The sequence below is a fragment of the Engystomops pustulosus genome, chromosome 4 (assembly GCF_040894005.1).
Source record: "Engystomops pustulosus chromosome 4, aEngPut4.maternal, whole genome shotgun sequence".
In the NCBI taxonomy this organism is placed as follows: domain Eukaryota; kingdom Metazoa; phylum Chordata; class Amphibia; order Anura; family Leptodactylidae; genus Engystomops; species Engystomops pustulosus.
Window position 1 is genome coordinate 147,893,007 of NC_092414.1, and position 27,191 is coordinate 147,920,197.

The following is a 27,191-nucleotide window of genomic DNA, read 5'->3' on the forward strand; positions in this document are numbered from 1 at the left end:
TTTGCTAGATGGTGGATTTAAAGGGGTTCTCTAAGATATGAAAACCATGTCTGATAACCCATGGTATTGCAGCTCGGCTACATTCATTTTTCTATAGTTGATCAGCAATACCAGCACAAACTGTAGCCAGGTGTGGTGTTGTTTGTGGAAGATCCATGCCAAATGCCAGAACCTTTAAAGGAGGAGAGAGTGTTTTTTTATATCGCACTGTATTTGGCGCATGGTACACCAGTAAAGTATGTGACACATTCAGCATGGAACATGCAGTGATATAGTAGGTGAGAGAAACATGTAGTTTATTAGTTGTCATTACTGTGCTAACTGAGCAAGATGGTCTGTTAGATCATCACCACAGAGATCACTTGGAACAGAGCATGAAAGGGAGGAGCTGTTACTGAGAACGGGGGGCTCATGGGAGTTGTAGTATCCTGTGGCAGCCAACTTGGAGATGACTCTGCTTACTTTATAAAGCCAATATCATTTTGTGAATCATAAAAACAAAGTATTTAAGTTCCATTTTGCAATCAATGGCATTGTGTTTTGTTGCATTCATTAATTTATAGCATTATGAGGTTTTGTATGGAACATTCATATTCCCAGAATACCGCTTTAATGATAGAAAATGGAGGGTTGTCATGAATGGCACAGCATCAATTTGGGCCAGTTACCAGTGTGGGGCTACAAAGGTCATTACTGGGCTCCCTTCTTTAAAAAAAATTTTTATTAGTGGAAATCAACCACTAGCATACTACTATACTACTGGTTTGAGCTAAACTCACTTACAGGTTGGTGTTTTAATTCTTATACAGGCTTTTATTTTCATTTTTCACCAAACATTACCCTTGCTGAGAAAAAGGTTTTATAAAACAATTTAAAATAGGTTCTGGTGCTCCAGGGCATCTCTGTTTAGGCGGTTGCTCCACATATATAATATATATAAGGCACTCCTCTTGTGTGCATAATTCCTTTCTCCTCCCCTTCCCCCGGCTGAGAGATGGTGATCCAAATCACTAAAGCGGTTTCACTGAACGACTGAAGACTATATGATGCACAGAGTTCCTGCTTCCCCGCTAAATAGCAGTGTTGATAATGTAATGATCCCATATGTATATCAGTGAAGCAGGAACTCTGTGCATTATATAGCAATATGGTGCTTGGAGTCCCAAAGCCAAGGAGTGGGTTCAGTCTTTGAAGCATGAACCTGCACAGCCCCAGGATCAAGGATCTAACTTGGTGTGAAGCAGCCATTAATAATGAATGACATACCTTATTTATCGCAGGTATGGCCCACTGAAATTATTTAGCCCATACTAATTAAAGGGGGGGGGGGGGTAATTAGTACGAGCTCTAGATAAAAGTTACCATTCCTTTGGCAAGTATAGGCTAGCACAATTAAATATCTGAGTGCCATATATTTTTAATGGTTTTAATGATTTATAAACATGCTGATCAGGTCCCAGCAACAATCAAATGGGTCATATGCTGACAGGTTCTCTTTAAACTGTGGGTTTAATGGATTAAATTTTTTGACAGATAATAACTGTTAGCATTTCACAGATAGAATTCATGAGACAGAGCTTGGGTACTGAAAAATGTACAAACTCCTCCACGTAAAGGGGTTGTACCAACTTTGACTGTTATCCCCTATCTTCAGGAGTTTGACTGTTGGGACCCCCGTGATCACAAGAATAGGCCTACTGTTGACAAAAATGACGCGGCAGGCATAACAATCAAAGTTGATACAACCTCAATAAAGGTTAATAGTAGATTCTTAGGGTCATTATTTTGAGAGGTATTTGTCTGCAGTATTTCATTCCAGAAGAATTAATACATTTAATGAGATAAATTAACCACAAAATGCACATAAAAACAAGCCAAACAGTTACATAGATAATGATAAAATCTGGTCTTTTTATATTCAACTAAGAAAATGCTAAATGAAATGACTTGGTCATAATGGGCTGAAACAGGCAAGCCTATAAGGATTTAATTATGGATAATATAAAAGAAACTCTAAAAATGGATGGTAATAAACTTCTATATAAACAAATGTATTTTTATCTAAAATGAAGAAGTATGTAGTCTCCCAAGACTTGTGGGGTGACTAGGAAACTGGTAGATTCTCTATAATAATTTGACTAGTTATGGTTTAGCTTTCATAACAGTAAAAGAAACATGGGCGTAAATAGTACAAATGTTTTTCTTACCAGGGACAATAATTAAGATACTTAATGGACATCTACCACCAGGACAAGGGATTTTAAACCAAGCACAGTTACATACTGGTGTGTGCCCCCTCTGACAGGATCTTCACTTCTTTTAGCTTCTTATGCATGGAGACCGTCAGACTCATTTGCATCAATTTGAAAGTCTTTTTTTTCTTAAAAACCAGGGCATAAGAAGCCTAAAGAAGAGTAGATCCTGTCAGAGGGAGTGCACACCAGTTTGTCAGTGTGTTTGGTTTACAATCCTTCATCCTGGTGGTAGATGTCGTTTAACCCCTATGCGCAATTGGATTTAATAGTACATCCCTGCGGGAAGATACTTAGTGCACTGGGATGTTCTATTTATTACGTATACCTTCTGGCACCGGCTCATGAACCGAGCAAGCACAAGAAGCAGCGTGTGTCAGCTGTATATTACAGCTGACACCGCACTTCACTCGAGATCAGAGCTGGCTTACTCGCCCCAGTCAAGGGTCTTCCCACTGAGGATCGAATCCCCCGTGCGGCTTACCAGAGGATCCGATCCTCTTCTGGGCAGCCCTGACATCCCGCAAGTGCCACCGGTGGTTTTATTATACTTTGAGGGGTGAAGTTTCCATAATGGGGCAATTTACTAGTCTTTCTATTATTTAGGCCTCTTGCAGTCAATTGAAAGCTGAGCAGGTCCCTATAAATATAGGTTTTGGTGATTTTCCAAAAAATTTGAAAAATGGCGCCCAAATGCTAAGCCTCATGACATTCTAGTAAAATATGTGGAATCTTAAAAAAACATGCCAAAAAAGCAGACATTTGAGAAATGTAAGTTATGAATTAATTTGGGAGCTATGATAACTAAACACAAAAGATATCATCCAAATTTTTCAACTAATTTGAAGTACAATGGGGCAGATTTACTTACCCGGTCCATTCGCGATCCAGCGGCGCGTTCTCTGCTCTGGATTCGGGTCCGGCTGGGATTTAAGAAGGTAGTTCTTCCGCCGTCCACCAGGTGGCGCTGCTGCGCTGAAATTCATCTCATCGCGCCGGAATGTACCACCTCGGACCAGGTGAAGGGAAGCGCTCCTCAAGCGACACTTTTTCGGTTTTTAAATGCGGCGTTTTTTCCGAAAACGTCGGGTTTTCGTTCGGCCACGCCCCCCGATTTCCGTCGCGCGCATGGCGGCGCCGATGCGCCACAATCCGATCGCGTGCGCCACAATCCCGGGGCAATTCAGGTACAATCGGCGCAAATCGGAAATATTCGGGTAACACGGGAAAACGCGAATCGGGCCCTTAGTAAATGACCCCCATAGTGTCACTAGAAAACAATCTCAAAATCCCCTGGATATGTTAGAGTGTTACAAAGCTATAAGCACTTATAGTGACACAGGGAAGATTTGAAAAATGGGGCCGTGTCCTAAAAGCCAAAATAGGACTGAAGGAGTTAATAAAGATGCAAAAACATTTTTATGGAATAGGTGAATGATACAATGGAGAAAGAATCTTAGTGACATTTATTAATACAGGCAGCCCCCGGGTTACATACAAGATAAGTTGGAACAGGTATATTTTATAATTGTAATATCAGAAAACTTTTTGCCCCAGTGACAATTGAATTTTCAAAATTCTGTGTTGTCATGGGAACAAGGATTATCAATACAACTTCATTACAGACACCTTACAGCTAATCATTGCAGTCTGGAACTATAGTAAAGTATTCAGAGAGCTTCACCAGAGGTTACACTAGGCAGAGGGGTCCGTCTGTAACTATAGTTAGTCTGAGTCAGGTGGCCATGCCACAAAATATAGGACTTCTCCTGTATTCCAGTAGATTTGCAGTGCGGCCGTTTGTCTGCCTATGGAGGGAGGAGTAGTGAATAGCGCTCACTTCTCCCACCTCCTCCTCCAGACCCTGGAGGCTGGCTGGGCTAGCACACGGCCATGGGAATGTACCCTTAAGAAGTAAAGTTTCATCTTTTGTTCAAAATGCATGTGAGGTCTTTATCCAATTTGGAGTTAACAAGCAAATCACAGCTTCTTCCAGAATCCCAAAATACATCCTAAAACAATCATTGTGGCTGTGTTCACACGTTCAGTTTATTAGATGCAATTTTTGAAGCCAAAAGCAGACGTGAATTAAGTAATAATAAGTAATAAGTAAGAACATAACATTGAGAAAAGCTGCTCCTCCTTTTTTAACTCCACCTCCGGCTTGGAACTCAAAAACTGCATCTGAAAAATTGAATGTTTGAAAGCACCCTGTAGGTTCCAGACACATAGTAGGAGAAGGACCTGCTATGTAGACAACTGCTTTACTGCTCTATGCTAAATTACTGATTCACTCTGTAGAATAGACCACCATAATGAAGCTCAGCACATGAAAAGATAGGTCTATTACCTTCTAAAGACCGCAACACATGTTTATAATCCCCAAACACTGCAGATAGGGAACCCTTTACATTTACACATAAAAGCAAAAAAAGATTTTCAGAGGATTTTAGGGAAATTCCCACTGGTAAAGGAGTTTGTACTAGGAAATCCAGCACTTAAGAAGCAAACAGTGAAGCTGTAATCCACATACGCCATGAAAAGCTTAAACATACCAATGTGAATCAGCTAGTTCTAACATTGGCTTTTAGCTTTTGCCGGGAATAATCTAATTTAATACAGAAAGCCTTTTTCTGTTTCTACTTTGAACAAAGTGTAATATCCTTTTCTTACCGGTAAGAATTAGCATTCAGCAAACATTATAAATATAACGTATCTTGGGAGTCTAGGCTGCCACAAACCATTCATAGATCTATTGGGGGATATTCATCATACGCTGGCGCTCGTGCGCCAGCGTATGATAGCCCCGCCGCTGCAAATTCGCAGCCCGATACATGAAGAGGCTTCTGCCTCTTCATGGATCGGGCTGCCAGTTGTGTAGCGTGTATCCTACGCCAGGCCCTGCCTGGCGTAGAAAAAAACGCAACCGGCGACTTTTCACGTATGAAAAGTCGCCGGCAGCAGCGAGTGCGCAGGCGCGGGGACAGTAACGCCCCGCGCCGGCCCACTCCCGTCCGGCCGCGCCCCCCGCTCGGCCGGCCGCGCCCCCCCCCCTTCACGCCCCTTCACGCCCCACTGGCGTGAAGGTGGCGGATTGGGGAAAATAATCGCAAAAGCTAGCAATAAGCTAGCATTTGCAATTATTTCAGGGCCTCTGCGCCAGTGGCGGTGCGCAGAGGTCCTGATAAATATGCCCCATTAAGTCTGCCTTGCGTCCTGGGCTGTATAAACATTATAGACCCTACAAGTCTGGTTGTAACGTCTGCTTGCTTTCAATCTGTGGTTTCAGGACCTTTGGAGGACATTCAAAAGTTCTAAAATGGTCCTTTGTACAAGTGTATTGAGAGCAGGAACAGATGTACAAGGATTTCACAGGAGAAAGTCCTTCTCAATGAAAAATTTGGTGGGTGGTTTTGGTGGCCATGGGCATCCTGGGAGTCTTGGGCCCTGGGCTACTGCCCAAACCACCCATGTTATTATAATCCACTACTACTACTGATTACCTTACATCTTTCATCCTTTTGCTACCAATGCACTTATTTGTTTTGGCTTTGGCATTTTTTCCTCCCCTCCTCCAAAAAGCCAGAACTTTTTATATTTTTCAGTTTACAGAGCTTTATGTTCTTCCTTGTGGTAGTTTATTATATTATGTGCAGTATACAGGGAAGATAAAAAAAAATTATTTCAAATGCGTTGAGATTGACAAAAAAACCCTAGTAACTCAGTTTTTTATTGGCTTCATTTTTATGGCTTTTGCTTTGCAGTCCAAATAACACATCTCCTTTAATACCATCAGGTAGAAACCGAATTATGTCTAAGGCTACATTCACACTAACGTATGGGGGACGTATATACGGCCGACGTATATACGGCCGATATACGTCCCCCATACTCTTCTATGGGCGCACGGCACCCTACGGGAGCGGTACGGTGCCGCACACTTGCGGCACCGTACCGTTCCGTACCCGGGAAAAAGATAAGACCTGTCCTATCTTTTCCCGTAATACTGCGCCGTGCACCATAGGTTGCTATGGAGAGGGGCGGGGGTGAGCTGCGCTCACCTCCTCCTCCTCTCCCCGTACACTGCAGTTGCCCGCTACGGTACGGTACGGGCGGGCAACGGCAGTGTGAATATAACCTTAAAGGAAATCTTCCATCAAAATCCAGCATGATAAACCAGGGGCACTTACTCATAGATCCAAGTTTGTTATCCGTGGTCTCCTTTTTCTAAAATCAACATTTCTTTTAATTATGCTAATGAGTAAGAAGGGCTCTGGGGGCATTACCAGACCCCCTCCATTCTGTAGCTCACACTGTGCAGTAGCAATTCCCCCCTCCAAGTGTAAAAGCCTGTGAATCTGTAGCACTGCAACTTGCAAAGTTGATTTTAGAAGGTTACCACAGTCATATCACCTGGATTTATAAGTACCGGTAAGTGTCCTTGGTTTATCATGCTTGATTTTGATGGAAGATTCTCTTTAAGACTGATGTTTACTATTGTGTGCAGCATAGACTTGGAGCTACATGATTTCAGTTCTGGCAGTGCCTTGTAGCCCTGTCCACACCACACCCTTACCATGCCCCATTTATGCCCATTTTTGCAACTTGTATTGTTTCCAGGAATTGGTGATAAATGCCCCTTTATCTGCATTTTAAACTACATTATTTTACCTGTCCTTATGTACCGGTAGTTTAGTGTCCCAAATCGTCCTTCAGACAGTCCCTTTGTGGCTACTTTATACTTACCACGTCTGGTGCTTTGTGCACCTGCACAGTTGTGCAATGAAGCCAACGTACTGCACCGCGGCTTCACTGCACATGCTCCATAGTTACAGCGCTTGCGAAATAAAGCGCACTGTACCACTCCGGCTTCATTGAAGAACTGCGACGTGTGAGGAAATGTATACAGGCTGTAGCACGCCTCCATTTTGCTAGCACGGCGCTTGTGAAGGCAGTTCTAGCGGTACATGTGACCGTACCCTCAAGTATTTTTTTGAGGGGCTTGGAAAACCTGTAGGTGGTTTAGTGGACCAAATCGCCCTGACAGGTCAAATGTACAGTAAAATGTTCTGTGGCTATTGTAACATGTTGTACACGATGTGGTGACAAAAACATGCTCTCATATTTTGTTCCAGGTAACAGATAATTAGCCTAAAGTAATAAACTGAGATTACCTGTTCTACCAGTGCATATAAAAGACTAGCACATTAAAAACACTATGGCTCTGCTTGTTTGTGTAGGTAAAGGTTTTAACCATGTATCTATTAATCACATGAAAGCAGATATTTAGTTATATTAATCCACACCAGCTGTTAGCTCTTTTGCTGTGCCATTATCAGAGATTAATCTTTGGGCAGCTAGGCTGTCTTTTTCAAGCTGCCTCTAAGTACACATCAACATTTTGCATAACAGGCAGCTGAAATCTTTCTGAGCTACTTCTGAGCCCTGTGCTCTCATAACCACATTATACAGGTTATACAACACAGCATCAAGCTGAATAGGTGACCTGTATATCTACCACGGAAACAGACATTTAAACACATGCAGCTCAGTATATTCATTTGTACATATAAAAACTCAGACTTTTCAGAGATCAGAGTTGACAATGTAATTGTCAGAACTCGCTGATTGCTCTGTATGGGGTCAGCTACGTTTAATCGACCAATCTAACACTATACAATTCTTTGCCTAGCCGACATCTTGGATTTGACCCAGTTTGCCTTACTTTGCTATTAATATTATATATAATATATAATAATAATTATACAATATTTGTCCCAATGTTTGTTGCCTCTCCCAGTGTCACCCCGCTTTCCCTGTCTCAGATTAGTGTTTGTTATTGGTGTGACACTGTACTAGTGTGAACACTAGTCTATCTCTGATTTCCTGTTACCTATTCGATCCATCCAGAAGCTACCAGACGAAGTAAGTCTTCCCTGTAACTTGTAGGGCCTTTCGAGGTTCATTAACTAGGTTCCTAAAAGTGGGTTTGCCCTTGTCAGGGCAGTTGTATCTGCTGTAGGCAGGGCCATAGCCCACAGGGACGTCACAGGGTTAGTTCACCACAGCTTACCAAGTATGACCATTTACCCCAAGTCTGGTTGTGGTTACACTGTTGCTGTACATGTTTGTGACGGTAATAATGTTTAAAGGAAAGGTCCATTCACATTAGCATGAACATTTCTTTGTATTTTAGAAATATATATATGCTTTAAGGTTTTGTCCAACTGATTTTAAAGGGTCATTTAAAAAAATTAATTCTTTCCATTTCAATGTTACCTGGGCCAACTACTGGTCTCCACTTACTGGTCCCTCTGCAAACACAGGACATGACCTCAGCCAATCATTAGCTGCAGTAGTAACCTATTTAAGCCAGTGATTGGCTGTGCAACATAACCTATTTGTCAAGTGATAGCAGCAAAACAAAAACTGATCAGCAGAAGGTGACTAAAGAGGAATTGTAGTTGAGTGGTAGATGAATTTTTAAAAAATTCCTAAATCGTTTGGAAAATGATACTCAAAGTGACTTTAGAGCCTTTGTAAAATTGTGCACTGTATATGGAGCAGGGGCAGTTACATAAAACAATGAAGAATAAATTGTACTTGACTCGGATGGGGTACAAGGATTGTAGTGTGGTTTTCTCAAGTAACACCTAAAAACTGATATTTTTGGATGATGAGCGATTGTGTAACCCAGCCATCAAAAATAGAAAGCTTAGAGGGATATGAACAAAGTAAAGAGGAGGTATATGTTACTACAGAATGTAGCTACTGGTGGCATTAGTACAGTCTAGTGGGAGCATCCCTACTGGCTACTGGGGGCAATACTGTTGGCTACTAAGGGCAATACTACTGGTTACTTGGGGCATCACTACTGGCTACAGAGGGCAATACTACTGGCTACTGGGGGCAATACTACTGGCTACAGGGGGCTATGTTACCCCTGGAAAAGTGGGCATTACAATGGGGGGATTTTTACTGGCTACTTGGGGCATTATTTATGGATACTGGGGGCATTACTACTGACCACTGGGGGCACTGTTACTTCTGGCTACTGAGGCTCTATTAATATGAGGTACTGGCCACTTTGGGGCTCTGTTATTCGTGGCTACGGTGGGTATTGTGACTAAAAACTACTGGAGCACAGTGAGTTTTGGCCATGGAAAGGCACTATTACTAGATTGTCTGATGTAGGGGCATTATAGTGATCTCTAGGGGATCCAAAGGAGTGTATTAAGTTTAAGATACGAGTTATACAGAAACAGAAACGAGTTATAGCCAGAAAGTAGCAGTAAGTGCCTGTATTACCCATAAGCTCACAATGCTAATGCAACTTCCCTGTCCAATGATTTGTCATTTGTACAGAGCACACTAACACAGTATTTATTATATTCATGGCTTGGTTCTGGGTGGTGTAGTTCTGGGTGGACTGCATCTATGCAGTCTGGATCTATGCAGCATCCACACAGCTAGATGCAACAAGAGGCTAAGGTGTCTTGATGTATCTGGCGGGGCCCTACGCAGTGTTTATCTTTTTCACATGTGAAAATTTGCCGGCTGCAGCAAGTGCTCGGCCGGCGGGGAGTAAGCCATCCCAGGTCATTCCTATCCATGACAGCCCTTCACGCTCGTCAATGCCACCTTTGCGGGAAGGTGGTAGATTCGGGAAAATAATCGCAAATGCTAGTTATAAGCTAATGTGGTGCAGAAACCCTTTTAAATATCCCCCAAAAATGTTTAATTTATTGGGTGTTAAACGGCTGTATTGGTCTATAAATAAGACCAGTCTATTACTATCTATTACTAAATAATTGTCAGGCTCAGAGGCAGTGGATTCTTTGAACCACCGCGGACGATGACACAAGCCAAAACCTGGGACTGGAGTCTAAGTGGTACCCGGTTTTCACCAGAGCCCGCCGCAAAGTGGGTTGGATTTGCTGCGGCATGGTACCACCAGGTTGTTCTACAGGCGTGACTCATCCACGGTGGCAGCCAAGGTCGAGGTGCAGGGACGGCAGGCAATCTTGTAGTCAGGGACAGGCAGGAGGTCAGGACGGGCAGCACAGGATCACAGTCAGCAACGGAACCGGGGCCACAACTGGAAATCTCAATAACAGCGCAAGGCATAAGACACAGCTTTCTCTAAGGCACAAGGCACGAAGATCAGGCAGGTTTAAATAGCCTTCTAAGAAAATGTCCAGCTCCAATTAACAGTGTACTGTCCCTTTAAATCTCCTGAAGCTGGGGTGCGCGCCCTAAGAGACTGGGACGCACGTGCACAGACCGTGGGCAGGAATCTGGAACAGGGACAGGTGAGTGGCGCCAGCGTCGTGCCAGCGGGCACCGAGGCGATATGGGTCACTAGAGCACCCGGGACATTAATCAGTACAGGTAGACTTGTAAACAATTTTTTTCATGGCTGAATGTGTATGTTAAATTCTAGGTTAAAGGGGAATAAAGTTGAAATATCACTTAAAGATACAAAAAGATTATTTTAATATTATATTAATATTATGATATTGTAATTCTTTTTTACAGTACACAACTGATTTCTCACTCCTAAAGTAGAGAGCCTGTTAAAAATTTGAATCCCACCCCTGTGTTAGAGGATGTAATCAGTTTTCATCCTGTAAATCATATTCTAAACATTAGGATTTACTGATTTCGATACAGTAGTCAACTCATATAGAAACAGATAAGTATACAATAGAAGATAAAAACCCTGTCATGTCCCATATACTACCGACTAGAGATGAGCACACCTGAACTTTAAGTTCCGGTCTGCGGTTCAGGTACATCCCATGCAACCCATAAAAATGCTGATGAAATCCCCCCCCAAAAAAAAAAATTATTATTTTTTGTTTGTGCAAATATTTTTAAAATATGAATGTCTGATACAGAAACCCATAATACTATAAGTAAATGAATACAATGAAGCTCAATGTCATTAGTCAAAAAATGGCGTTTGATTTTATGATTCACAAAATGTTATGGGCTTTCTAAAGTAGGCAGAGTTATCACCAGGATGGCCGGGACTGGAAACTACAAGTTCCATGATCCTTAAGTTCTCAGTAACCCCTCCTCCCTCTTATGCTGTGATGATCTAAAAGATGGTCCTGCTCTGTTACCATAGTAATGATGTGTAACTGCCATCCCTGCACATTACATCACTGACATCTCATCACAACACTGGCCATACTGGATGCACTGCAACCAACCGATTACAGCTAAACGTAATGGTGATCACATGACCTGCCCAGGCTGGTGCAGGACATGTGATGTGGACATGTGACCAGCGGCCATCTTCTGTCCTGTGTCTGCCCCGCGCTGAGAAAATCAAAGGACTGATTAAAGGTCCAACAGCATTTTAATACGTCATTATAGTGTATGCCCGTAACATTTTTCTGCTAAGGGGAGCAAAATTTTAAATATCAACTAATTACATATTAGCTTATATTTTAAGAACCCATTTGTATATGAATTATACTAAATCCTGGAATACCTCTCTAAGATCAAGAGCACATGTGCATACTTGTGTAGTGATATTTAGTTATAATGGCCAAGTAATAGGCCTAGAACACACTAGTGTCAGTACTTAATCAGTGGTCTGCTGCTATGGACACGGTAGGTCTTCCAGTCAGGTGCAGAAACTGCAATAGGAACTCTTTTGAAAAATGTGGGTTATGTAAATATGATGAGTGTATATAAATGTGGTATTTTTAACTATTGCACATAATCACTTTATTTGTGAATACATGAATTGAGATTATTATTAGATTATTATTACTTTTATATATGTATAAAGTAACATGAATTATGGAATATTAAATACGGTATTTATTCACTGTTATTCACTGTAATATATGGAATTTTGAAAATTGGCCTTACTAAGGGCATTTCCTATTAATGTTTGAAAGTAACACTTTGTAAATGCTTTACAAAGGCTTCAATAAAGGCTGAAACACTGTGGTTTGGTATGAACAAATCCACTTCATTAAACAATCACATGTTCAAGTCCACTTGAGAGAATAATAATCCATGTATTGATAATTTGATTCAATATTGGAAAATAAATAAATTAAAACCCCATAAAATTCTTTAAAAATGTATGAACACACTGGATCAGATTTACCAAAAAGTAGTGTAGGCTGCACGAAGTGCAGTTTGCTTTTTGAGTGTGCAGGGTGCGGCGGATTATTGAATACTGGCGCATGGTCTTCAAATATCTGGCGCTCCCAGCACTGCTCAGGAACTGTGCACCATCATTTTTGGTACACTTTTAACATACAACATGCAACCCAATTCTGTCAAGTTGCTGTATTGAATGTGTTGCAAACTCTGACTAAGCACTAGCACACCCCTTTCTGTTTGGTTGGACACAGTGCAACCGCAATTCAAAACTGGCACAAACACTTTCTAAATACATTACAAGCTCCAAAGACATTCTTTTAAGTGCAAAGTACAACAGAAAACTGGCACAGCCAGTTTAATATATCTGAGAAACTGGATATGGCTATATATAGCCTGAACTATAAAAGTATCACAATATTTAATGCAAAATTTAATTTTAAATTGATGCTTTTTGTTCACTTTCCAAATAAATAAAGAAACATCAAAAAGATATTATTATTATTTACATATAGATAAGGTTTCACTTAACTGCCTGGACCTAATAAGCATCTGTGGCCATAAATGCCCCTTTAAACCACAAAATCTGGAAGGATAAAAGAAGCCACCACCACGGCAGCACAGAACTATTCAACCAGACGAGGCAAACAAAAGTGTCCGATACAGTTAAAGAAATTCAAAGAAAATATTTCTTTATTTAGTGCAAACAGTTCTACAGTTCTGGCATATTTGGATTAGTAAGTCTACCCCAGTAAGTCTAGCCTCAGTGAAACAGAATCTCATCACCCCAAGAAGCTGCTACCAGTTCTCCTTTAATATAAACCTGGTCCGTAACGGGAACCAACCTGGTAGCATGTATATAAGCGAGACTGGGACATGGGATTCGTGGATCGAGATAAAAGAGCAATGCAGGTTAAATCTTATTTTTTAATTGCCTTAAAGGCACACTAGACAAGCAGTACACACAATAGATATATATACAGTAAGCAGAGTACAGATACACAGGTAGAACTACAGGTATCAGCAGTTCAGTAAGTTAATTACTTTGTGTGTAGGCCTAATGGAACCTGATAGTCCACACCTTTAAATCTTTTCCTGGTCTTGATGTTAAATGGCTTCCCAGACAAAAGACAATGTGGCCTTAGAGGTATCTGTTTATATCAGGTGCAGACACACCTCTGTCCACCCCCTGGAAGGGTCATGGGTCCCTCCTACCTGGTATCGCATCCCGAACCCTGATGAAGTCATAGGTTCTCAAGGGGAAGTCGTAGGGTCATGGTTCTGGTATCATTGGATCCAGGTGAATCCCTGGATTGCATTGATACCAAACCTGACCCATTTGCTATGGTCCTATCCAGAGATATTTATATCTCTGGACCCAAGGATGCTAGAGCCTAAATAGATATCCAAATGATACTACAGAAACACAGGTTCCAAAAATGTATTTGCCCTTGGACTGAGATGGACCACAACACCATAACTGTCCCTAATCAACGTATTGGTCTTATGAGTTTTATGGCTCTTTGTCTCCTCTTTAAAAATTAGAGGGAAGATAAGCTCAACTCTTTGGAGACGATGCGGCTGGGGAAATGCTTTTAAGCCCGCCCCGCCTGTCGAGCAAGAGGTCCTATGCAGCCTTAGTAGTATTAGATAGCTCCATTAGTCTAATTAAGCTGAGGTTGGGGCGACGTGGGGGATTTGAGTAGTATAAGGCCTCCCCCCAAGCCCTATTTATCACACCTCCCTCCTATAGAGGGCACTAAGGGGTACCACCTTTGTATTTCCCAGTGTGCCCATACACTACCTCTCTATGCCTGATAGATACCCAGCTTCAGTATCTCGTCAGTTATATAGCTCTGGCGCTGTCGCACCTCAGCAGGACCTGGTATGCTGAAAACTGGGATGGGGCTTGGTCCCTGGGGTCCATGTGATGGACTGCCAACGGGTTCCTCCCGGTTGGTTGCTGAGCAACTCCCGTAAGAGGTGAAGGGTTGCCCACAGCTGGGACCTTTGGTCCACCCGGAGCTACTGGCAAGCCTCCACATCCCCCATGGATTCCTCTGCCCAAACTGGACATGGTACCATTACCCGTGGGTCACTGGGCCACACCTCTGTTGTACCATGCTGAATTGTCCTCTGGTACATTCGCCCTTAGTCCCAGGCCCGCTTGGAGTTGGAGTCCAAGGGAGCCTCTGCCACCTGTTTCTCCTGGACTTTCAGGCAAGTGTCAGTGTCTAAGGCTGCTGGAAACCCCAGGCTGGACGTGGCAGGAATTGGCTGGACGTGGCATGAATTGGCACGGCTGCTGACTTATTCTGCTGACTTCCCAGTATTTATCTCCTGGCCTTTGTCTGACGTGGAAGCCACTTGGTCAGAATGGTGGAAGTCAATGGACCCCCAAGGGGCCTCAATGCTCCGTCTGCGCATCCCTAGACCTGTATTTTCCTGTCCTCCCCTGCAAGCGTTTTCCCTGCAGTTGTTATCCCACTTTCTCTCCCTATACAGGCAGTCCCCTAGTTACGTACAAGATAGGTTCCATAGGTTTGTTCTTAAGTTGAATTTGTATGCAACTCAAAACTGTATATTTTACTATTGTTAATGCAAATGACAGTCAGTATAATAACTCTTTGAGTATTAACATTAGAGTATAAATCAAATTTTAAGAACTGAAAATAGTAATTTGTTGAATTTATAGGATTAGGAGGTCACATTAACTGAAATCCAAAGCTATTTAAATCCAAAACATCCTAAGAGGCCAAGTTACATGTCAGCATACGTACCCTTCTTTGATATCACCTTCACAATTCTTGCATCCATTGGACTTGTGAATTTTTGGAGAGCTTCTGCTTGAATTTTTTTGCATGCTGTCAGAATAGCTTCCCAGAGCTGCAGTTTGGATCTCAACTGCCTCCCACCCTCATAGATCTTTAGCTTTATGATACTCCAAAGGGGAAGATCGTGGCCACACCATGAAATTCTCTCTTTTTATGTCCAGCCAATGACACAGAGGTATCTTTGCAGCATAAGATGGTGCCTTGTCATGCATGAAGATGAGGTCATTTTCACACCTTCAGAAATCCTAAAGGGGCCTACAAGCTTTTCTCCCTATGGTTCTGGCACAAAACATGACTCCACCACCTCTTGGCTGACATCACAGAGTTTAAAATGAAGTCTTCATCAATGTCTGAGCCCATTACAACCATTTCTGCTTGTGAGAACTGGTTAGGGGTGGCTGAATAGTAGCAGATTCAAATATCTGTTTTTTATCTGCTGGTTCGTAATGGCATTTATGCAGCTGCTCTCTTACAGTATCGCTGCAAATTCAACAAATGACTATTTTCAGTTGGTTAGAATGTATAAATTGTATAAAATGTTTTGAAAATCTCTGCTGTGTATAATAATTCGGAACTGCATTTTGATTTTTTTTTTAATTTTGAAGAATATACTGTTATCATTGGGAGGTTTGTTCAATAAAATTCAATTTATACTCTAACGGATGATGACTTTTATTATACTGACTGACTTTTAATTACCGTCATTTGCATTTACCAAATAGGAAAATCAGAGATGATTATAATTTGCATAATAATGTGGAACGTGATGTACTTTACGTCTAAGTATGCAATGTATAATAATAATAATTCTTTATTTACACAGCGCACACAAATTACACAGTGCTACACAGAGCTTGCCAAATCGGTCCCAGTCCCCATGGAGCTCACAATCTAATCAACCTACCAGTATGTTTATGGATTGTGGGAAAAAAACGGAGGACCCGGAGGAAACCCACGCAAACACAGAGAGAACATACAAACTCTCTGCAGATGTTGATCTGGATGGAACTTGAACCCAGGACCCCAGCGCTGCAAGGCCATATATATACTATATGTGTATATAATGTGAATTTAATGTACAGTATGTGTTCAAATTTGATATGTATATACCGTATGTGTGTATAAGATGTGTATATACTGTATTTGTGTATAAATGTACAAATGTTAATATTATGTGCATATACTATATGTGCATGGATGTATATATGAGTGCTTAAATGTGTAGGTATAATTGTATAAATGTGTGTATGAGTGTAGAATTTTATGTATGTGTAAGAAGGGGTCATGTAAGGAAGTGCTAAACATGAGAGATTGAGGCCAATGAATCTAAAAGAAACTGAGTCACAAAAAATGAAACATGGAATTCAGGGTTTGGAGAGTTATGATGTCATTTAATAAGATGACGATATGACTGTCTTTTAATAAATGTTGTTGTCTTTTTGTTCATACATTTTTGATAGAATTCAGAATTTGGATGGTCATGCTGATGTATGTATGTGATGATATGATTACAGTATATTAAATGGAAAAATTAGACATTTGCTGAAAATAAGACCTACTGTGTCTTTAGGAGCAAACTTTTACTAAGTGATTACTAATTTTATAATTGTGGATACAGCCGAAAATTTTTTTGCCCCAGTGGCAATTGGAGTTTCAAAATTTTTTACTGTAATTGGACCAAGGATTATCAATAAAGCTTCATTACAGACACTTTACAGCTGATCATTGCAGTCTGGGACTATAGTGAAGCTTCCAGAGAGCTGCATTGGAGGTCATAGGGGGCAGAGGGGTCTGTTATATCTATGGGTCGTCTGTAAGTTGGGTGTCCTTAAGTAGGGGACCGCCTGTACAGCAAAATATATTTTTGAAACTGTGAGACCAATTATGTTGCATGCCTATAGTGTTGTCATTCAATGACAGCTAGAAAGCTTCTACAGAAGACAGATTTCAGTAACTGATGAGGCCTACTCTTTAGCACATGAATCCATACATTCATATCTGCACAATTTACAGTATAATATAGTTTGGACAGTACAAATCAGAATTGTTTAATGTAAGTGACCTGTATATTTATTTCCAAGTTTTAACTAAATTTGAGAAAATATTAACTTATTTAATGAATACATTATGATTTCATATTTTTATAGAATAAACATAGTGAATAACTTCATTAAGCAAAAAATTAATTTTTTAAACAGAAACAATGTATTAGCATAGATAAAATAATCTTGATTTTATATTACAATACATATAGAAGTACAAATAATAATAGTAATATAAATAGTAATACAATGGTCTATTTAGCACATTGAAATTCAGATTATGTAACATTTAAAGACATTTATTAGTTCTAGCTGCTTCTTTTATGAAAACATAATTTCCACACACACAAGTACATGTACAGAATGATTAATGATTATTAATAACACACAGATCAATCAATTACATTTCAGAATTAGGAACATACCTTTTGGGATCCAGAAGATGAGCCCTTTAAAGAAGTGCGTTTGAAGGACCCGCTCATCCTTCTTAAAGAACCTGAGAGCTTGCCTCCCCTAGGTCCAAGAGGTCTTTTACCCCCTTGTCCTTTCCCCTCCATGTATAATCTATCAGCGCCAGGCCATTTAGGAGAACTTTATTTCCATTTGCATAGTCTGTGTCACAGACTATGGAGTGTGAATAAAAGCATCTAAGACTAGTAAATGAGACATAAAATGTATATAGAAAAGTCCCAGAATGTAGAAGCTCTAGTAGTCATAGCTAGGAGGGATCAGCTATCATGGAGAGGGAGCAAAACTGAGCAACACATGGGTACAGACTGCTGCATCCCATCCCCCTTGCTACAGCCTCTATAATCAGGCTTAATGCACGCAGCTCTAGCAAGCTATGGTTTTTAATGGATGGAGATTTAATAAATGGTGATTGAAGGTAAATCTACTTTGTGAAGCATCAGCCCAAAAAGTTTTTTTTTTTTATTTTACAACGCAAAACATAGGTCAATCATTCTGGTATCACTGAAAAAGGAGCAGATGGTCTCCAGGCCAGGAGCTAGGAGCTTGCACAGCAAAATGGCAGGAGCAGCTTGTGAAGCAAAAGTGCCTACAGCAGATCTGCAGATAAGGACAAGATCTGGATCATAAAAACAAGAGTGGGTTTAGCTTAATGCTGCTGAGCAAAAAAGAACAGCAGCCTGTAGAGTCCATCCATATGAAAATGATATCTTACACATGTATGTTTCCCGACAGCAGAAGTCCCGCCATGAGGAGCTTATAACCTTATCTATACCCTTTGTAACCAAAGTAACTGCTCTAACCTACATACTGTACTGCCAGGTAATTGTAGACAAACTTAGAAACCTTTTAATCCACCCACGTGGAAATCTGGAGAAAGTCTGTATTTAGTTTCCTAGCTTGTATACTGCAGTTGTGTGGGTTTATTAGAGTTATTATTAATAGTTAATGTTAATACATCAATATATTATATATAATAATGTCGGAAAGAAAAAGTTCTCCTTATGGAGACTGACAATTAAGGCCACCATGTAGGTGTGTGGAGTCTTCCAGCTATGGATGCTCCACTAGGGGGATTCTGAGAAAATATGCAAAGGTTTACAGGATGGAATAAGGAAAACCAAGTCTTTTTTAGCTACCCTGGAAGGCAGCTCCCTTGACATCAAGCATGACCTATAAGAGGCCTCATCACAAAACCAAACCAGTATAGCTATTCCAGAAGGAACAGACTCCAAACTGTAGACAGCACTGTAGCAAAAAGAGAAGTGGTTTTCCTTATGTCATCCTGGAAAACTGTGCATATTTTCCCCTATAATAAAATAAAATATCTAAGTCTGTAAGGTTCATGCTTGATTTTCAATTCTGAATATCGGATGCACAAAAGCTGTGCACTCAAGTGACAGTAATGCTGCAGACTGCCCTCCATTTAATCTACACCATCACTGAGAAAGGCCCTTGTACATCTCATCATTATTGTGTGAGGTCCACTTACACGCAAGTGACTGCAATAATGCATGGCCTAGCCAAAAACTCAAGAATGAATAGGGCCTGCTTTGAGTTTTGTGGCTTTGGCAGTCAGGGAACACATGGAGCCTGGTAAACTCATGGTCATATGTATGAGCCTACAAATGAATTGGCTTAACCAATGGTTAGCACACAGACAAAGAGGACATTTTATAGATTCTAAGCACTGGCAATCAGGGCCCCGACTCCAGTTGTTTTATCTGGTTATGTTATTTGTAATTAAAACACATTGGAGCTCATTTACTGAGGATCGCGCTGCACACTTTTGTCAGACTGTGCACCTTTTTTCGGGGATTACACGGTTTGCGCAGGTATTTAACAAGTGTCTGCGCTTGGATATTGGCACACGCGATCCTTTTGTGACACAGCTGCGCTGGCTTTCATGCGACACAAATTAGGGGGCGCGCTGTCGGAAGATCTGACTGATTCGGACTGAGCGCAGGATTTACATTTCAAATTGTGTTGCAAGCCCAAGCACATCACTAAAAAGATGGTGAACTCTGCCAGACCTCAGGGGGGAAGCGCCACATTCATGATATTGGGTGCACAATCTTACTGACTCGCGGCACAGTGCATTATAGTCGGGGCAGGCAGGACCACGGGAAGCCAGGACCACGGGAAGGCAGGACCATGGGAAGACAGGACCACGGGATGACAGGACCACGGGATGACAGGACCTGGGGATGACAGGACCTCGGAAGGACGGCTGGCAGGACCTCGGAATGTGGTTGCAAACTACAATATGTGGGCCGCACCATACAACCTCTAAGGGAACGCCTCAATAAACACAGGAGCAATATCAGTAACGCCTTCCCTCTACACAGTCTATCCAGACATGCAGCACAATTCCATAAACGCAACTATAAAGATTTCAGCATCACCCCAATAGAACACATCCCCCCGTCCACTCCACAGAGATATAACCACCTTATTAAACGCGAGATGTATTGGATTTTTAGACTCCAAACCCTCACACCAGCCGGGCTGAATGAGTCATTAGAAAATATCTTTTAATATCCAAATCCTCTTTTTATTCTCTTTTATTTTACTATACGTCTCTCATTACATTATATTATTACATCATCATTTTACTATCCCCCTGCTCTATATTACCATATTGCCCTCAATGTTATTCGTTTATTTAATTCTTAGTTCATTTAATATCATCATTTTACTATCCCCCTGCTCTTTATTACCTTTACCATACTGCGCTCAATGTTATTCGTTTATTGAATTCTTAGTCACCCATTTATTCCCTTACCATATACACCTATTCTCCATACATAATAATTTTCTCCATACATAATGGGGGTCATTTACTAAGGGCCCGAATCGCGTTTTCCCGACGTGTTACCCGAATATTTCCGATTTGCGCCGATTGTACCTGAATTGCCCCGGGATTGTGTCGCACGCGATCGGATTGTGGCGCATCGGCGCCGGCATGCGCGCGACGGAAATCGGGGGGCGTGGCCGAACGAAAACCCGACGTATTCGGAAAAACCGCCGCATTTAAAAACCGAAAAAGTGTCGCTTGGTGACCGCTTACCTTCACCTGGTCCGAGGTGGTGCATTCCGGCGCGTGGAGATGATTTTCAGCGCAGCAGCGCCACCTGGTGGACGGCGGAGGAACTGCCTTCATGAATCCCGGCCGGACCCGAATCCAGAGCAGAGAACGCGCCGCTGGATCGCGAATGGGCCGGGTAAGTAAATTTGCCCCAATATCTTTCTCCCATTTTAAATTACCATTTTGTCCTCGGTGTCACTCAATTTATTTATTTATTTATTCATATATCCTTTTATTCAATTATCTCTGCAGCATTGTTCTTATCCTGCACCTTGCATCGGCTCTAGCATTGTTCTAATATGCCAGTTGTGGCGCAGCGTCCTTTGCGCGTGCGCCACACACCGACAGGTCCCGTCACTCAGTCGGGTTCCTTCTGCGCATGCGCCACTTGTATGTGCCCTATGCACCAGTGCGCACGCGCGGTCACTCTACCCATTTCGCGCGCGCACCGGCGTCCGCACTGTTTATAGACAGGCGGCGCGGCAGCGCGCGCATATTCTACAGCATCCACACACCTTCAGTTTGCTGTATAATGTAAGTTTTTACCTCCGTTCACCTTGTACTATATTTTTAACCTACTATTCCCCTGTTGATGTATTGATTTCTTAAATAATCATTTATATGATCGCAATTGTTAATCCACTGTGCACCCTTTCATATGTCTGGGTATTCCTTGTACTCCATCTAATTAAGCCATACTATCTCCCTTTATGGTATTTTTGCAATATTTCACTTGCCATCTATTCTCAAATTTTATTGTATGTATATGGACTAAAATATCTTCTTTATGGTATCTATGCAATATTTTACCTGCCATTCGCTTTCAATTTTACTGTATATATATGAACTATACTTTATTTATTTATTTATTCATATTTATTTTTCTATTTATTTATTTATTTATTTTTCTGCTGTCATGTTTTATAGTATTGGTCTGATGAAGGGACACCCCGAAACGCGTAACCAATGTTTGAAATCCCATTTTTAATCATTTGTAATAAATATTAATTAGCTTTTACACCAAACCGTGTGTTGGTAAACAAAATTTCTGGGTTACAAGCGCACCCGATTGTAGCGCCATTTTTTTCTGTGGATACTCGGAAGGACGGCTGGCAGGACCTCGGAAGACCACTAGGATACTGGACCGCCACAGGCTTGCAGGACCGCCACAGGATTACAGGACTGCCACAGGATTGCAGTACCGCCACAGGATTGCAGGACCGCCAAAGGATTGCAGGACCACCACAGGATTGCAGGACCACCACAGGATTGCAGGACCGCCTCAGGATTCAGGAACACGGGAACACGGGAATCACCACAGGAACACGGGAATCACAGAATACACAGGAACACGGGAATCACAGAATACACGGAGGCGTCTGGAAACGCTTAGGAACACAGAGGGCTTTCTCTTCAGTAACAGGACATGAAGATGTGGCAAGGTCCAATTAAAAGAAATAAGACTATGGGGCTTATTTACTAAGGGTCCGGAGGGGGTTGTGTCGCACGATGGATTCGGACTTAACGCGGGATTTAACTTTAAAATTGTGTCGCAAGACAATGCACTTACATACACCAGGAAGAAGATGGTGAACTCTGGCGGACCTGAGCGGGGAAGCGACAGCTGCAGGATACCATCTTAGTGAATCGCGGCACAGTACTTTATTGTTGGACAATGCACTTTGGGTGAACTCCTCGGTAGGTAAGTAAATGTGCCCCTACATGTTGTTCTGCACAAATCTGTGGAGGGTAAAAAATCTGCATTGCACTGGGATTTGGAGCATTGAGTGCTGTTACCTTTTCTGCTGGGAAGCAAAAGTATGCATCAAAATATATATATAATTTATATATACAGTATGAAACCTCCAGTTACCCTCAAGGGCAAACACCACTACATTCAGCATTGCAGTCTCTTTATTTTTCAGGACTGATATGACATAACTTTACAAGATGGGAATATGAGAATCACATATTAATGTCAAAATATATAAACTTATATTTGCCAGTTTTGTCTTCTTCACATAATAGAAAATGTGACTGAGCTGTGCTGTGCTTTCAGACCCTATAAAATGCTATATCAACATGAAACATTCATAGGTCACATAAGAAAAGTATGGAAAAATAATTAGATTGGAATGGATCATGGATTTTAACAGTCTTTCCAAAATCACTAGAAATAAATATTCTGAAATGTAATATTATTTACACAAAAATGTGGATCATCAGTGAGTTTCCTTTTTAGGATTTGGAAACTCTAATTTGAAATATTCTTGACTAAATCCTAAGTAAATCTCATTTGATTTGTACATAACATGGCAAATTTAGTTGTCCTGAAATTTAAGATGTACAGATAATACAAACAAGTTTTTTTTAGCTAAAACAGAGGTTCATTTAAAACTACAGAATAATCCTATTTAGACAGAACCTTGGGCTCAAATATCAAAAGCATATACCGTATATACTCGAGTATAAGCCAATCCGAGTATAAGCCGAGGTACCCAGTTTTACCACAAAAACTGGAAAAACCTATTGACTCGATTATAAGCCGAGGGTGGGAAATGCATTGGTCACAGACCCCTTTATGTATATAGCCTGCCAGCCCCTTTATGTATATAACCTGCCAGCCCCTTTATGTATATAGCCTGCCAGCCCCTTTATGTATGTAGCCTGCAAGCCCCCTTATGTATTTAGCCTGCCAGCCCCTTTAGCTATTTAGCCGGCCAGCCCCTTTATGTATATAGCCTGCCAGCCCCTTTATGTATATAGCCTGCCAGCCCCTTTAGCTATATAGCCTGCCAGCCCCTTTAGGTATATAGCCTGCCAGCCCCTTTAGCTATATAGCCTGCCAGCCCCTTTAGGTATATAGCCTGCCAGCTCCTTTAACTATATAGCCTACCAGCCCCTTTAGCTATATAGCCTGCCAGCCCCTTTAGGTATATAGCCTGCCAGCCCCTTTAGGTATGTAGCCTGCCAGCCCATTTATGTATGTAGCCTGCCAGCCCCTTTAGCTATATAGCCTGCCAGCCCCTTTAGCTATTTAACCTGCCAGCCCCTTTAGGTATATAGCCTGCCAGCCCCTTTATGTATATAGCCTGCCAGCCCCTTCACGTATGTAGCCTGCCAGCCCTTTTAGCTATATAGCCTGCCAGCCCCTTTAGCTATTTAGCCTGCCAGCTCCTTTAGCTATATAGCCTACCAGCCCCTTTAGCTATATAGCTTGCCAGCCCCTTTATGTATATAGCCTGCCAGCCCCTTTAGCTATATAGCCTGCCAGCCCCTTTAGCTATATAGCCTGCCAGCCCCTTTATGTATATAGCCTGCCAATCCCTTTAGGTGTATAGCCTGCCAGCCCCTTTATGTATATAGCCTGCCAGCCCCTTTATGTATATAGCCTGCCAGCCCCTTTATCTATATAGCCTGCCAGCCCCTTTAGCTATATAGCCTGCCAGTCCCTTTAGCTATATAGCCTGCCAGCCCATTAAGCTATATAGCCTGCCAGCCCCTTTAGCTATATAGCCTGCCAGCCCCCTGTTACCGGTAAAAAAATAATAAACTTACTACTCACCATTTAGACGGCCTGGACAGCTCCTCTTCATCTTCATGCCGCAGGTCCGCGGCAGCTCCGTGGCCGCACCTCTTCTGTCTTTATGCCGGCTCACGGCCGCGACGTCAACAGCGGGCCGTGCGCACGGAGCTATTGCGGCCGTGAGCCGGCATGAAGACAGAAGAGGCGTGCGGAGCTATTGCGGCCGTGAGCCGGCATGAAGACAGAAGAGGTGGGCCACGGAGCTGCCGCGGACCTGCGGCATGAAGATGAAGAGGAGCTGTCCAGGCCGTCTGAATGGTGAGTAGTAAGTTTATTATTTTTGTATACCCGAGCATAAGCCGAGTGTTGAATTTTTAGCACAAAAGTTGTGCTAAAAAACTCGGCTTATACTCAAGCATATATGGTAATGAAGTTAGTCTAGTAAAATACTTCAGAATTTACACTGCCTCAATTTTTTGGTTTTGTACTGGTTAAAAAAAAAAGGTTTTTAAAATTTAAAAAGCTTTTACCATGAAAATGATTGTAATTTTTGGGGGGACTGAACGGAACATTGGAAAATAAACATTTTGAAGATTGACAATATGGTATCACATCAATTTGGCAGATTAATTTCTGTAGCTTTCCCATTCAGCTACAATGGGGTTTGCAAAAATCTAAGCAGATGAACAAGCAACAAAATGGATTTCCAGTAGCAGATATTGCTGCAACAAATACATGTAAGAAGATAAGGATCCAAGAAAAATCAGCACATTCAAATTGTATATTAAACTTCCAAAAATGTAATGCTTGTATGATGAAAAATACAGCTACATCAAAAACAAGCAGGCTACGCATTTCAGACCACTAGGTGTCCACGGATGCACAGGTAGATTACATAGTTTTATGCTGCAACAAAGTTATGAAAGTCCTTTGCCCAGCCAGAAGTTCTGGAGGGTATATAGCTATATAGCCTGCCAGCCCCTTTAGCTATATAGCCTGCCAGTCCCCTGTTACCGGTAAAAAAATAATAAACTTACTACTCACCATTCCAACAGCCCAGACAGCTCCTCTTCATCTTCATGCCGCAGGTCCGCGGCAGGTCCGTGGCTGCACCTCTTCTGTCTTCATGCCGGCTCACGGCCGCGACGTCAACAGCGGGCCGTGCGCACGGAGCTATTGCAGCCGTGAGCCGGCATGAAGACAGAAGAGGCGCGCGGAGCTATTGGGGCCGTGAGCCGTCATGAAGACAGAAGAGGCGGGCCACGGAGCTGCCGCAGACCTGCGGCGTGAAGATGAAGAGGAGCTGTCTAGGCCGTCGGAATGGTGAGTAGTAAGTTTATTATTTTTGTGTACCCGAGCATAAGCTACGCATTTCAGACCACTAGGTGTCCACGGATGCACAGGTAGATTACATAGTTTTATGCTGCAACAAAGTTATGAAAGTGTCCGATATTGGTATAGTATAAGATTTATTAGTTGGCTAAGTACAATTCAGAAAACTACAGCAGATTTTGTTGCAGTTTTGGAGTGCTTTTTTCACAACCTAGGCCAGTGATGGCAAACCTTTTAGCAGCCGAGTGCCCAAACTGCAACCCAAAACCCCCCCATATTTATTGTGAGGTGCCAACCAAAAATGAAATCAGTAACTTATTGCTCCCTGTTCTTCAACAACGTTCAGTCATATTGGCCTCTTGAGGACAAGATGGAAAATTTGCATTTTAGCTTCTTTCCAGTGTCCCTCTGTACACAGAGAATTGTGGGGCCAGCAGAAGGTCTTCCAAAGATAATTTGGCCCTGTATACTCATTCTCCCTCTTCCTACAGTCCCAAGCAGCGAGGTAAGTATCAAAATATGACTGAAAGCAGCATCTTTTAACTGCAGGAAGATTCTTTGAGTCCTGTCTGGTGCCATAGGTTCGCCACCACTGACCTAGGCAATGCCCGGTCATTCCTTTGTATCCATGGCAACTTCTTTGCTGCACCAGTAGCAAAAACTGTCTGAAACCCTTGAGTGGTGCAAGGTGTTTTGACAATTTTGTCAAGTATTTTGTCAATATTTTTAAGTACGTGTTCAAGAGAGGCCTGGATGCCTTTCTGGAGAGAAAAAATATCACAGGTTATGGGGATAAAACATTTATTTAATGCTTAAAGGTTGGACTTGATGGACTTACGTCTTTTTCTGCCCTTATATACTATAATACTATGATTATAACAGAATTTGGTTGTAAACAGAGTGATGAATGTGCCTCAGTGAGTCAGTCTGATTAAAGTATTTCTACCAGTTTGTCATAGTTTAGGGTTCTCAGCCTGGCAATCTCAGTTTCATCCAGCACTCAGACTGAAGCCTCCGGAATCAAAAGGTTTGCCAAATAAGGCCGCAAAAAGCAGGCCTGGGGTCTATTGTTTGTTTGATGTGTGAGGGCCACTTACACAGTACTTTAGAAAAGTACTTCCCAAAATCTCAGACTGGAATAGGACAGAATTTGTGGCATGGGCAGTTAGGTCAAATAACCATGGAGACCCCAACCATGTGTTTGAGCCAATAGAAATAAATGGGGGTGCATGCTAGCCATTGTTTCAAAAAACATCATCTCTGACTTAAAGAGGTCTTCTATGGAAAAAACTGAAAAAAAACAAAACACAAACTTACCCTAGTCCAGCTGGTCATACCTGCATTCTTCCCATTTTTTGTCCTTTGCCCAGCCAGAAGTTCCGGAGGGTAACGTGACCTACTTCCTCTAATGAGGGGCATGCTTGGACTAAGGAATATCACTTCTATTTTTCAGGAAACTTCATTTCTTGTGTTGTCCTTTGGTTTGAGGAGGCCACTCATTGGATGAAATAGGCTCTGTGA

The 27,191-nt window shown here is 41.9% G+C and overlaps 1 protein-coding gene across 6 annotated transcripts in view; it reads right to left on the reverse strand.

Annotated features, from left to right (window-relative positions):
- Window positions 1-27,191, reverse strand: part of TRPM1 (transient receptor potential cation channel subfamily M member 1) — a 144,364-nt gene that overhangs the window by 101,226 nt on the left and 15,947 nt on the right. For 3 of the 6 annotated variants that reach the window (XM_072148026.1, XM_072148024.1, XM_072148023.1), the window contains exon 1: window positions 17,682-18,004. The exons of 1 other annotated variant lie outside the window; for it this stretch is intronic. In XM_072148026.1, coding sequence (XP_072004127.1) covers window positions 17,682-17,813 — 132 coding nt within the window. In that variant the 5' untranslated portion in view covers window positions 17,814-18,004. Of the gene's footprint in view, window positions 1-17,681; window positions 18,006-27,191 lie in introns of those variants that run through there. 2 more of the 6 variants (XR_011854980.1, XM_072148022.1) reach the window with 2 other exon arrangements.